Source organism: Urocitellus parryii, chromosome 5, assembly GCF_045843805.1.
Source record: "Urocitellus parryii isolate mUroPar1 chromosome 5, mUroPar1.hap1, whole genome shotgun sequence".
Taxonomy (NCBI): Eukaryota; Metazoa; Chordata; class Mammalia; order Rodentia; family Sciuridae; genus Urocitellus; species Urocitellus parryii.
In genome coordinates, this window is record NC_135535.1 from 183,333,882 (window position 1) to 183,347,426 (window position 13,545).

At 49.8% G+C, this 13,545-nt stretch overlaps 1 protein-coding gene across 1 annotated transcript; it reads left to right on the plus strand.

The window, feature by feature from the left end:
• The first annotated feature begins 812 nt into the window (after nucleotides 1–812).
• Nkx2-3 (NK2 homeobox 3) lies at nucleotides 813–3,389 on the plus strand. Its single transcript, XM_026394852.2, has 2 exons — nucleotides 813–1,158; nucleotides 2,653–3,389. Exons 1-2 carry the CDS (start codon nucleotides 813–815, stop codon nucleotides 3,387–3,389), a joined length of 1,083 nt encoding a protein of 360 aa, XP_026250637.1.
• Nucleotides 3,390–13,545: the final 10,156 nt, after the last annotated feature.

Genomic DNA, 13,545 nt, shown 5'->3' on the forward strand with positions numbered 1-13,545 from the left:
GCAAGTTCAGAGGCGGGAAAGAGGACTTCCGGCCCGGCGAACAGGGACTGCTTCCTTGGAGGAGGTAGTATTTGAGTAGAGCCTTGAAGAACAGCTTTCCACTGTTGGAGACAAGGGCGGGAAAGACGTTCCATGTGGAAGAATCTCTTGAGCAAAGACAAGAAGTAGGAAATTGACCCGTCGCTCAGAGATAGATGAAACACGGGTTGTTGATGCAGCGCCGGGTATTTACCAGCCAGGAAGTCTTCCTGTCCTCTCAGCACCTGAAAAAACCGCACTGTTGTGGCATCCTTCCCGTGGACAGTGGGCATCCCAGAACTGGCCCAGGTCGGGAAGGTGCAGTCGGGCGGAGTGAGAATCGGTGGTTCGGACACTCGAGTCGGTGGTTCGGACACTCGAGTCGGTGGTGCAACCTCTCCTGCAGCCACTTGGACTTAAGGCCCTATACTAGTCCTTGTCTATTTCTGGTTAGCGCTGCCAGAATCCACTCGGTGAATGCGGGGGCGTGGCCCGAGTGAGCCACAGCCAATGAGGAGGGAGGCCGGAGTGCCGGCCCCGCCTCCGACGTGACGCAAGGCCCTCGGACAGAGGCTTCTCAGCCCCGGCCCCAGTCCCTGCAGTGGCTGTAACAAAACCCAGACCCCCAGATCCCGGCCAATGGAGGCGATTTAGACTGGAGCGGGACCGCGTCTGTCAAAAACCCGACTGGGCAGCAACCGCAGAGTCCAGAAGGAGAGCGGGAGTCGCCGCGCTGCCTCCCCGCCCCCGCCGGGATTTATTGAGTATTTGGACTGGACAATTAAGTGGCCCTGATGATGTTACCAAGCCCGGTCACCTCCACCCCTTTCTCAGTCAAAGACATTTTGAATCTGGAGCAGCAGCACTTACACGGGGCGCACTTGCAGACAGACTTGGAGCACCACTTCCACTCCGTGCCCTGTATGCTGGCCGCAGCTGAGGGAACGCAATTTTCTGACGGAGGGGAGGAGGACGAGGAAGAAGAAAGGGAGAAACTGTCCTATTTGAACTCACTAGCCACAGCCGACGGCCAGGGGGATTCGGGTCTCTGTCACCAGGGCTATGTCCACTCGGTCCTTCGAGACTCGTGCAGCGGGCCCAAGGAACATGAAGAGGAGGTCGTGAGAGATCGGAACCAAAGTGAGTAGAGGGGGAAAAGAAACGCACCGGCACACCTGAAGCAATGGCACAGCGCCCACAATCAGTCCACAAACCTTACCAGGCAGGTTACTCGCCCCTTTAACCTTTGGCTGGGGTCACGCCTGGGTCCTGGTTAACAGCAGCTCAATAAAGTGCAGCTACCTGAGAGAGAGAGAGAGAGAGAGAGAGAGAGAGAGAGAGAGAGATCTCGCTGGGGAGGAAGAAGGACTTGGTGGCCCTGACAATTACTCCCCCAGATGGGGGCAGAAATGATGCAGCCCCTAGGGAAGGGAAAGTGGTTATTGCTGCCCTGATGTTGATAAGCAACACAGGCTTAACTGTTGAGTCCCAACATCTAGAAATATTTTTTATCTCCTCCCACCCCTGACCCCCATCCCAAAGGCTCTTCTCAAAAAAAAAAAAAAAAAAATGGAGCCTGACCTAGTTTTTCACTTTCCCTCCAACATGAATTCTCTGAGGCCAGGTGACCACCCTTCTCCAAAAAGACAGAACAAGCAGGTTGTGTCTCAAGTGTCCTAAGGGTGCAGGACTTTGGTAGAGACCACCTAGGTGGTTTTCTGACTTCTCTGCTTAAAGATCAACGTTCTCACGGCTGCAGAGAGGAGGGGATAGTCCTAGAGTTCATGAGAATACAGTTCATTCCGTGTGATCTGTAGCTCTAACACCCCTGGGGCCCCGGCGAACGTTTGCTTTGTGTCTCAGACTGTAGGCCCAATAGAGAACACACCGAACTTAGTGTCAGATCTAGCCGTTCATATCTAACCAGAAGAGAATTAGGAGGGGTGATCAGATAACTGAACAAAGCTCCCAAAGAATTGTTTCCGAGGGGACAGAGTTAAAGAATCTCTTTCTTCAAAAGGAAGTTTGATGTGGCTGAGGCCACGGCCTGTACTCTGACAGCTCACCCTAGCCTAAAATAGACATGAAACTGTCTAAAATCAGTTAATCAACTTCTTTTTCTCTCTAAGGTAACACACAACACACATTTGCATGCAGTCTTTTATAAGCAAAGAACTGTCCCTGAGCAATGCATTTCCCAAAAGAAAGATTTTCGCGCAACCCATGTACATGGGTCACCTAATACCAGCATGTCTCACACCTTCAGCTATGCATGGTGTTGTGGAAGGCAAACGAGTTTGCAAATACTGTATTATTTGTAGCTTTCATTCTGAAAATAGTCATTAGCATGTTGAGTCGCACACTTAATACAGGGTAATCTCTTCTTTTGCTGATGCTCAAGTTTTAATAAATGCGCACTAACTACTCTATCCCATCAAAAGTGCCTTGGCCCGCAGAGGGTGTTCTTTGGGAACTCGGGTTGTCGCCTCAGTGTGTCATGGCACCAGGAGCCACAAACTTTCTAAAAAGTCCAGGCATTTAATACCATATGCTCCGAGCTGCCACCAAATAAGGGGAAGCCCGGGAGAGACCAGGAATAGCTAATGGATGCTGTTGTTTTTTCTTCTCTCGCAGAAAACTGTCAGCTAAAGAAGCCTCTAGAGACAACCGGAGACTGTAAGGCGGCGGAGGAGAGCGAGAGGCCAAAGCCACGCAGCCGCAGGAAGCCCCGAGTCCTCTTCTCACAAGCCCAAGTCTTTGAGCTAGAACGCAGGTTCAAGCAGCAGAGGTACCTGTCGGCGCCCGAGCGCGAGCACCTCGCCAGCAGCCTGAAGCTTACGTCCACGCAGGTGAAAATCTGGTTCCAGAATCGCAGGTACAAGTGCAAGAGACAGCGGCAGGACAAGTCTCTGGAGCTGGGAGCACATGCACCGCCGCAGCCGCCGCGCCGTGTGGCGGTACCGGTGCTGGTGCGGGATGGCAAACCGTGCGTCACGCCCAGCGCTCCGGCCTACGGTGCACCGTACAGTGTGGGCGCTGGCGCTTACTCGTACAACAGCTTCCCTGCGTATGGCTATGGGAACTCCGCCGCCGCGGCGGCCGCCGCCGCAGCAGCAGCCGCCGCCGCTGCCGCGGCCTACAGCGGCAGCTATGGCTGTGCCTACCCCACAGGCGGCAGTGGCGGTGGGGGGGCTTCTGCTGCGGCCACCACCATGCAACCCGCCTGTAGCGCGACCGGAGGCGGCCCCTTCATGAACGTGAGCAACCTGGGAGGCTTCGGCGGCGGTGGCGGCTCACAGCCATTGCACCAGGGTGCTACAGCCGGGACCGCGTGTGCACAGGGTACCTTACAGGGCATACGGGCCTGGTAAGGACCAGTCGGATCACGCGGCGGGCGCCTACCGCAGCCTGGAGCCGCGGGAACGCAGCGCGAGAAAGGCCAGACCCAAGGGTCAGGTCCCCTCGTTAAAATATATATGTATACATATGTCTCGCTCCCCAGGGCTCAGAACCGCAGCCCACTCGAGGCCTGGGGATGGCGACTCAGGGGCAAGGAGGATGCCCGAGTCCGGTTGCCAAAACCGTTTTTCGAGTCAGAAACTCCCTGCCTGGGCGTCAGGGAGGACTCTAACCCCTACCCTGGCCCCGAGGGGAATGCAGGAGGCTGGGACTCTGGCTGCCGTTTGTTCTCCCCAAAACAAGAAGGGTTTCTCTCCCTCCATCTTCCTGTGGCCTCCGCAAAGCGTTGGCGGGGAACCCGGACCTAAAAGAAAAAGAAAACAGAAAGGCATGAAAGAGAAAAATGGGGATCGTGGCTTGAGAAATATCAGGCTTTACCGACCCTCTGCCCCTTTTGCGGGGCTCAGAGCTCCACACTACAGTGGATTTTCGTTTTCCAACTGCCTCCCCTCCATAGGGGAGACTTTGGCCCAGATCTCCAGAGATTGTCAGGGGACTCAGGACTCCGCGAAGAAAACCAGCCAAGTGAGATCAAAAGTTGGGGGAGGGGGCGCTGAGCTAATCCAGGACCTGGTGGCCCATTGGAGATGTTACCAGGTTTCCTTTCTGTTTCGTATTCTGTATTCAGCACATATTATTTTTATATATAACTATATCCACACGCCGTGTACACACCCGCTGCCATACACTACAGGAGTCAATAAACAAGGTGCAATACTTACAAACTATTGGCCGGCTACAGACTCTTTAGCCAAAAAAAAAAAAAAAAAAAAAAAAAATGTGGGGAGGGATCTCTTAAACCGGGAGGGAAGGGAAGGAAAAGGTGGTAAAGAAAAGCAGTATCCTCGGCAATGGGAGGCCTGGTCTCTCCCGAGCCAGGCCCCAGGCTGCAAGTTTCTCTTCAGGGCTTTGTTCATTAATTTATCTTTACTGTTGTGGCTAGGACCCGCCACAGACTCAGAGCCTTTTGAGGTCCCTGCTTTGTATTACCCCCAGTTTTACCCACATGCTTGAAATAACTGTCTGGACCTTCCTCTCCTCGGTCAAGGTTTAGACTGCCCCACCTCGAGGGTCGCCAGGAACGAGGAAACCTCGACTCCAGGCCCAGCCGCAGGCGGCGCGAAGGCGGCTCCTTCTTTGGCCGCCGCCAGGGCTTCCAGCGCGCCCGGGGGCGCTGCACTGCGCCCCGCCGAGGCCGATCTCTCCCCCTCGGCCGCCCTCCCTTCTCCCCCGGCGGCCGCGGCTTTATGCGGCTCCTTGTCACTTGCGGAGAATGCCTGTGCGAGGCCTGTGCTGCCACACGGCCGATTGTGAGCGTGCCAAGGCGGGTGAATGGAGAGGCCTCAGAGCGCCGCGCCATTGTGGGGCCGGGCCTCGCTGAAAGGCGGCTCCGGGCCGGGAAGGTGCGGAAAGAATGGCTTTTTATTGGAGTCCCGAACAAAAGGTGTGGTAGGAAGGCGAGGTCCCCTGCGCGAACAAAAACCCCAGCGCGTCGGATTGACGTCCCCCCCGAGCTCCCCATTGCTTCTCAGAGCGGGGGCTTTGTGCAGCAGTCTGCTCAACAGAGGGACAGAGAAATGCGTGGGGGTTTTGTTCCCCATTTTTTGTGCGCTGGGGGAAGGGGCGGCAAGGGGACGGGGGCTGGGCGGGCAGCAGGGAGGGGCGCGCTGATTAGGCCGCGCCGGCCAGGGCGCGGAGACTTTCAGCGGGAGTCGGCGGCTTGAATGCAGGGTCATTATTGCTACAAGTTTAGCAATTTCGCCCTTACAGGAGGGGGTGGGGGCTGCTAGCTGCTGCGGGGCCGCCCGGCTGGGGAGCTGGAGAGACGCGAGGAGCTGGAAGAAAAAGGAGGAGGGGAGGGAGGGAGGCCGGGAGGCAGGCTAGGGAGCCCTGCGAAACCCTCTGACCGCCCAGGATGCGACTTGGACAAGTCCAAAAGAGCCTAGCGGGAGACTGCAGAAGCGGTGTTTGGGGGGCGAAGACCCTCCCTTCCCTCTTCTCTCCAGCCGGCAGAAAGACCTCGGAGCTGGGCGTGAGTTAGTGCACCAGACTGCCTGTCCCACAGCTCCTCGAGGCCAGTTTTCCTCCTCCCTCACTCCGAGCTGGAGCTGGGACAGAGCCTCCCACTATCCTACCCCAAGATATCCCAAACCCCCCTCTTCCAAAGCTCCCTCTCCTAGAGTCATCTTCCCAAGGGTTGCTTAGTCTAAGCTTTAGGGAGGCTCTTCATTGCCTCTGGCTGCGAAAGTCATTCATCCATCAATTCACTGAATGATATATACTGGGCACATATTTCTTTGTACTGTTCTGGATGCTGGGAATGGTGGAGAGTGGGGGGAAATAGTGTTTCTAGATTCATGGAGCTTGTTTTCAGGTGTGTGGGGTGGGGTGTGACAACTAAATAAGTGTAAAAATCTAGATACACTTTAAAAAGGAAATTGAACCAAATGCTGAGAGCTGAGGACCCTTGAGAGTAGGTAGGTGGTCAGGGAAAGCCTGTTGAAAAGATGACATTTAAGTTCTACCTGAATGACAAAAAGGAAGCCAATCTAAAACAGCTTTCTTTCTGTCTCCATGTCTGTGCACAACTTTCCCTGGTCTGGAATGTCCTCTACCTTCATCTTTCTGATGAACTCCTGCTCCTGCTTCAAAGCCCAGCTTTTTTCCTGAACCACCCAAGTAGAGGAAATCGCTCCTTCATTTGGACCACTGGAGCCTTAGGTATTTTCCAATATCATGACATAATATAGTACAAAGATTTATTTGTCTCTTTCCCTCCATGTAAAGTCATGGAGGACCTAGCTGGCATCTGTTCCCTCTGGGACAGATATCACAGTAGGAGCTCATGGAGCTAAGCCGGTTGGGGGATTCCTTCCAGGCTCCTTCAATTGTTCCCTTCAGTGGTTTTCCAGAGCCTTTTAGGTGGCCCCAGTGGTGTGGAACTGGGCACCAGCTATGAGGGAGATGCTGAACAGGACTCTTGGCAACCATTCTAATCTCAGAACCAGGTCCCACCTTCTGTATCCACAAGATGAAATAGCTTCTCCTCCATTCCCACAGATGTTACACTTTACCCTACAGCTCAAAATCTAGGAAAAGAAGCTGAATAAGACCTTGGTTAAGACCTTGATCCCAGGACACACAGTTTGGAGTTTGGGGAGAACTTGGAGATAGGGTCTGGGACCCAACTGGGCTTCTTCTACATTCACTAGGTGCTGAGAATAGGAGGTCAGCAATACCCAGCCATATGATTCCCAAGGCCAAATTTCAGTGCCTTAACTATAGGAGCAGAAGTCTCTGACAACCCTAGGTTTTTGTAAATAAGCAACTACTTTTTCCTCCAACCCAGTCCTGTATCCTGCGGGGCCTTGGCCTCTCAGTGCTCCCAGCATCAGACCCTCACCTTCCCTGCCTGGTTTCCTCCTGGCCCACATTAGTTCTTCCTTCATTCTGCATCCTCTCCTGTTCTGGAAGAAGCGTGTGACCCTCATAGAGGAAACACAGCTGGTTCTGTGGACTGGCTTCCTTGTGGTTTGCGTGTCTTAAGATACTTAAAGCCAGCCTGGACCAGCCCCCTCCCTGTTCTCTACCCTGCTCTGGAGCCTGCAGTTTCTGGGTATAAATAGCTCCCATCACTTTGTCCAAGGATTTCCGCACTGGTCAATGCTGGGGTTCCAGGGCCAGGAACATTATAGAGTGGAAACCTTTAACCAGCACAGCTCTATCTTCCCTGAGCTCCCTCCCTAGGCACCCCCTCCCAAGTCCAAACTACTTTTTCATGGGACTGTCCTTTGAGCCAGCAAGAATCAAGCAGTCCTTCTAAAATTCCATGAGATTTAGAGCAAGTAAAGTAAGTCAATTTTCTGGGCTCTGCTTTCTGAGCTTTAAGGCAGAGGGGAAGGGTGAAGTCTATGATTTCAGAGGTCACTTCTGGCTCAAGCCCTCCTTCCTTCTCAGATTAAGCTGACTTGTGTCATACCAGCTCAGGAGGTGGGTAGGCTGGACTGGTGGGAGAGATGGAATAGGTTCCAGATCGCAAGAGGTTTTTTTTTTTTTTTTTTTTTTTTTTTTTTTTTTTTTTCCTGAAGAGACTGATTTTGAGAGGTTAGGAACTGCCTCCATTCTAATCTCAACACCACCACCGGCTGCAGCAGTATGTGCCTGGAGTAATTTAGGAGCATTCTGAATATTAGTTTCCTCCTCTATAAATGGGTATCCTTCTAAGTGCATCTCAGGCTTTTTAAAAAACCTACAATAAAACGCACAGATATTAAATGTACAATTTATCAAATGTTTAGGTATATAAATACTCATGTGCCAATTACTTTGGCTTTGAAAAATTTAATGAGATGATCCATATACAAGCTTAGGCAGTCTAGTACTCATCAGGCGGGCTGGCGCTGTGTGTATGTTGAGAACCAAGTCCGCGTGATGCCGTGGAGCAGTGGGCCAATCCTAAGGATTTAGAACCCCAACACTGCAGAGATGCTCATGACAGAGACCCAACAGTGTCACACTGGCAGAACTGGGCTAGCGGCATCCCGAGTGATTGCCTGCAGGTCCAGGAACACTTAGCAGAGGCTTGGACCTTGACTATTCTTCAGGAATTCGACTGAAGGGAAAGGTGAAAGGATTTGCTGGTGGGGCCATGAATCCCCGCTAGCCCATAACTGTAGCGAGCATAGGATCAGGAGGGAAACCAGACCCAGAAAGGGTTTCTCCAGGACCTGCACCGCGGGTTGATCTGGGGCCGCGCATCACCTCCAGGGTGGGGTCGGGTGGGCGGGGGCTTCCCTGGAGAAATGCGCGTGCGGGAGGCGGGGTGGTTCAAGGTTTCATTCCTCCTCCTCCTCCGCTGTAAAGGGTCAGGGGCCCACAGGGGATTTTCCGGGCGCCTTCTCCCAACTCCTGGGGCCCGAGCTGTCGGTGAGTCGATGAGTCGACAAAGTTCAGTGACCAGCCACAGCCTGGCTCCGAGAGCAGCCGAAGGACCCTCGCGACCTCCAGGGGCTGCGCAGGTGCCGCCGGACGCGCGGCTCAGGCGCCAGGCAACGCCTCCCAGGCAGGCCCCAGGCGGCCAAAGCCGGCTGGGCAAGGAGCGCACCAGCTAGCCCCGGGAGAGCCTGACCATTGCTGGCGTGAGCGCCCGAACTGGAAGAGCCAGCCGTCCTGGCCATCCCAACCTGGGCGCTGAGCCAGACACAGCACTGCGCGGAGGTAGGACATCCGGGATGCGGTTTGGTGCCTCCACCGGGTCTCTGTAGGAAGTTTGGGGGAGCCAGCACTGATCTCAAAAGCACATTTGGTATGTTGAGATAGCAAATTTCAACTCCTTCTCTCCGTCCCCCCAAACTGGACTGTAGGTTGCAAGAGATTAATAATAGCAATGTTTTCTTAAGGGGCGCCTAAATAATTTTTCTGAAGTATGCAGTACACCTAGAAAAGCGTAACAGTACGGGTCGCTCAGTCTTCACTAACGGAACATTCCCGAGCAACCGACAGCCTGGTGGAGAAAGCGTTATCAACCCCAGTTCACGTTTCTTGATTGTCACTGCTACAGCCCCCACCCCCAGGGTAATCACTGTCCCTGCTTCTAAAACCAGGGATTAGTTTTACGCGTTTGAGGAACATTTTATAAATGGAATCATATTGCATGTATTCTTACATGCCTGGCCTCTTTCGTTTGTGAGATTCCTGCATATTGCTGTGTGCAGTTGGATGCAGTTCATTTTCAGTATCCATTGAGTAGTGAAGTCACCATGTGGTACTAATGGTGTGAATGTTTGTATGTATAAGCACTCACATACCAATCATTATCTTGGCTTTGAAAAAAAATGGATGAGATGTGCTGATCCATCCATTCATCACTAGGCCACTTTTATTCATTCTTCTGTTGCTAGACATTGGGATAGTTTGGGCTGTGGTTGGAACATTCTCAGAACATTCTAGAACAACATCTAATAGACTTTTCTGTGATAATGGAAATATTCTGTATTCGTGCCGTTCAATATGTTCTCTAGCCACAGTGTGGCTTTTGAGCATTGGAAATGTAACAGGTGTGACCGAAGATTGAATTTTTAATTTTCTAAAATTATAGTTTAATTCTAATTAAATTTATATTTAAAATAGCCACATGTGGTTAGGGTTTCTGTATTGGACAGCACAGTTCTAGTCCATCTTTTGGTGACTGTAAAACACATCTCTATTCAGAATATACCTGGGAATGCAACTGCTATGTCACAGAGTGGGAACCTCAGCTTTGGTAGAGTCCACCATTTCTACAGTTGGTTGTATCAATTTGCACTCCCACTCCCAGTAGCATACGTGGTCTTTAATACTTAATATTTTCATTTTCCTTTCTCTTTCATTTTAGTCATTTTGGTTGTCATGGAATTAAAAGAGTCTTTCATTCATTCACTTTTATGAATGAAGTTGCCATGTAGCTATAGTAAAGATGGTGGTGTTGTTGGTGGTGGTGGTTGGAGGGTTTCTTGGAAGCTGAGAGACCTTCTACACTTCTAAAGTGTATCCTTTCTACCACCACACCCCTGCAGTCAGACCTTCACCCATCAGCCTTCTCCTCTAGGAAGGGGATCCAGGGCATCATCAGCTTTCCTAACGTCAGTGCCCCCTCTTCCTTTACTACTACCTATTGGAATATCTCACCAGAGGAGATGGTGAGATTGCCGACAAGCTGCAGTCAGGCAGAGAAGCCAGGCTTTGTTCTGGCTGCAGTTTCAGTTTAACAATCCTTCCGTACACTACCTCACTGACACATTGGAAAGCAAAGTAAGACCTGGGGAGGGAACAGAGGGATGTCCCGCCATGTGTCAGGCTGTGTGTGTTGCTTCATAGATGTCCTCTCCTGTCAGAATGAACATGTGAGTTAAGAATTTCTTGCTTGCACATGTAGTAACTGAGGCTCCAAGAGGGTAAGTTACACCTCCCAACACCCACATCTAGTAAGTAGTAACAATGACCCAGTAGTACTTCTGATTCAATGCCATTGAGAACATGTGTGACATTTTCTATTTCTCTTCATTTTCTGCCTCAGCCCTACAGGAAGAGATCTTGAAATTCTAGATTAAATCAGATGCTCTCTACTAAGCCTGCCTTTGGATGGACTTAGACTGATCCTTGACTAATTGTGTGTTGATAATTAAGCAGATGAATTTGTTACATTGCAATACCAGTGGAATTCACTTTGTACAACACATGAATTCTTGGAAAGTTTTGAGCAAAGAGCTTTTCACTTGGGGATAGAGAGGAAAACTGAGTATATTTTAAGCTTATTACTGGAATTTGTCACTAAAAGTGTCCCAAAGTGAATTATTTTGTGACGTGAAGGATCCCTTTGAAATATGAATAAGTCAGCATATGTTTTATAAGTTTAGGGTTCCAAGTTATAAACAACTGAGCAACTCAAAATTAAAAAAAAAAGATTCATCAACATCTCATATGTATTTCCTTGTTTGCAGAGAAAGATTATGAAAACTTCCCCTGGACCATCTGGGGAGTGAGTTCTCAGGGAGGTACTCAGATTAGTTCTCAAACTTCATGATAAGTTAACTAGAAACTCATTGTCCCCAGTGGCTACTAGTGGATTCAGACTTAGATTGGGTGTGCTTAACAGTGATGGAGAGAACCTCAGAGCTGGCCATCTCAGAGAAATGAGAAATGAGAACATAACCACATAGCCCATTGGTAATATTTTAGTCATGTGTGTGCATTGACCTCTATGTTTATGGAATTTTAGAGTTCTTCAGTCACAACTGATAAGATCTGGAGTATCTGGGCATGATGGCACATGCCTGTAATCCCAGTGGCTCAGGAGGCTGAAGCAGGAAGAATGCAAGTTCAAAGCCAGCCTCAGCAAAAGCAAGGCACTAAGCAATTCAACGAGACCCTGTCTCTAAATAAGATACAAAAATAGGGCTGGGGATGTGGCTCAGTGGTCGAGTGCCTCTGAGTTCAATCGCTGGTACAAAAAAAAAAAAAAAATCTGGAGTACAGTGCCAACTGCCCTGGTTTGACTGTTGGGGGTTTCCTGGATTTCCAGTTCTAAAACCTGGATATTCCAAGAAAATTGGGAGGACTGGTCATCCTACTTGGGAGACATTCTGCACAAACTTTGTCATTAACTAAGAAACATGAGGAATCATCTTCCTTATCATTTTTGGTGATGGAGACCACCTCTGTTCATGATCTCCACTAATTTTCGGTGTTTCTTCATCTCTGGTCACTTGATGAGGCTCTCACAGAGGGACCTCAAGAGTCAAATAGATTATCAGATGACATGACCATTATGATTGCTTCCAACCCTGAGATTACTTAAATTTGTTACTTGCCTAGAGATTCAGCTATGAAGTTCAGTAATAAATCACCAAAATCCAACTCTTCTCTGATGCCAGATTATGTCTACAGCTTTCTAGACAAGAAACTGTCCCACAGTAGTTTCCCCTTCCTAAGCCATATTCCAGTTTTCTGAGAAGGCTGAGGCCAACTGGGAGACTGCCTCAAGGTCCTCATTCTCCTCAATTTATTTTATTTTTGGTGGTTGAGATCAAACCCAGGCCTTTGCACATGCTAGGTGAAGGCTCTACCACTGGACTATACCCCAAGCTCTCATTTTATGTCCTTGTTCCTCAGACTTCAAAGGAATATTTCCATTCTCTCTCAAAGTTACACCTACCCTTAAAGTCTAGATAGAATTTCTTTACTACTTCCAGGAATAATGCTTCTAATTTTGAATTTGAGACCCATCCTGTAATTCAGTATTCTCTACCTGTATACTATCACCCTTGAACATGTAACAATATCTCCATTATCTTCTCTTAACGTTGGTGCTTCTTCCTCAGGTATCTTTCCTCCCCTTTTCTGTTGGATTATAGGATTTATATGCTCATTAACTCTCCCCTTTCTCTAAGCCTTACAAGGCTCACCCCCCAAGTGGTGAATATTGATGCCCAGTTGGAAGGTGCCTTTATGGTCATGTGGTTGAACTCTCTCCCCAGTGCCTGGGTGCCCTCTGCAGTATCCCTGGGAAGTTAGTATCCTACCACTGTCTTTAATTGTCTGAGCCTTTGATATCAGCCTTAGTCAAGTTTCCCATTTTTTTTTCAGGGGTGGGGCACTAGGGATTGAACTCAGGAGCACTTGACCACTGAGCCACATCCCCAGCCCTATTTTATATTTTATTTAGAGACAGGGTCTCACTGAGTTGCTTAGTGCCTTGCTTTTGCTGAAGCTGGCTTTGAACTTGCAATCCTCCTTCCTCAGCCTCCGAGCCACTGGGATCACAGGTGTGTGCCACCATACCTGGCTTCTTCATTACTTCTTTCCAATGTTTGGCATAATGACTATTTTTTTCTGGAAAGTTGTATCACGAGTTTGACACCTTGTATTTTCCTGACCGTTTTCTTTCTCAAAGTGTTGTTACTCCTCCTCCTTCAGCCCCTCTAACTAGAACTCTCCAAGTCTTAGCAGATATTCTGCACCCTCCTTGTCCTAAAGCTTGTCATTGCACAGTGTCAGCTGTCATTTTTACACTAAGAGTCCCTTTGTCTACAGCTTTGGCCTTGGTCCCCCTCTGTTGTCCTACTTCTGCATTCTCATGGGATAATCCTACACATACATACTATTGTTATCTTGAGGCCATCACTGTCCCCAAACTGCTCACATCTCAACTTCTGCCAATGGCCTGGCCTTTCCTTGTTCTGTTCCCTTTGTCTGAAGCTAATCAGTCAACAAATATTTTCCTCCAGAGTCTCCCTGCCCCTTGAGCAGAAAGAGTGGGAGAACTAAAGTTGGCAGAGACCCTAATACCTGTCAAGCCCTGGGGCTCTGCATAGCCTGATCCATTGCATGCTAGACCCACCTGAAAAGTAAGTGCCATTATTCACATGTTATGGATTAAGAAATCAAAATGTGAGAACATGAACACTTTGTGAATGACACCCCGCCCTGAAATGACAGCATCCAGGGTTCAAATCCAGGTCTCTCTGATTCTGAAGTCTAAGCACTTGTTCCCTTGACTTGGCTATGTCACTCATAAGCCCCAGCCTCACA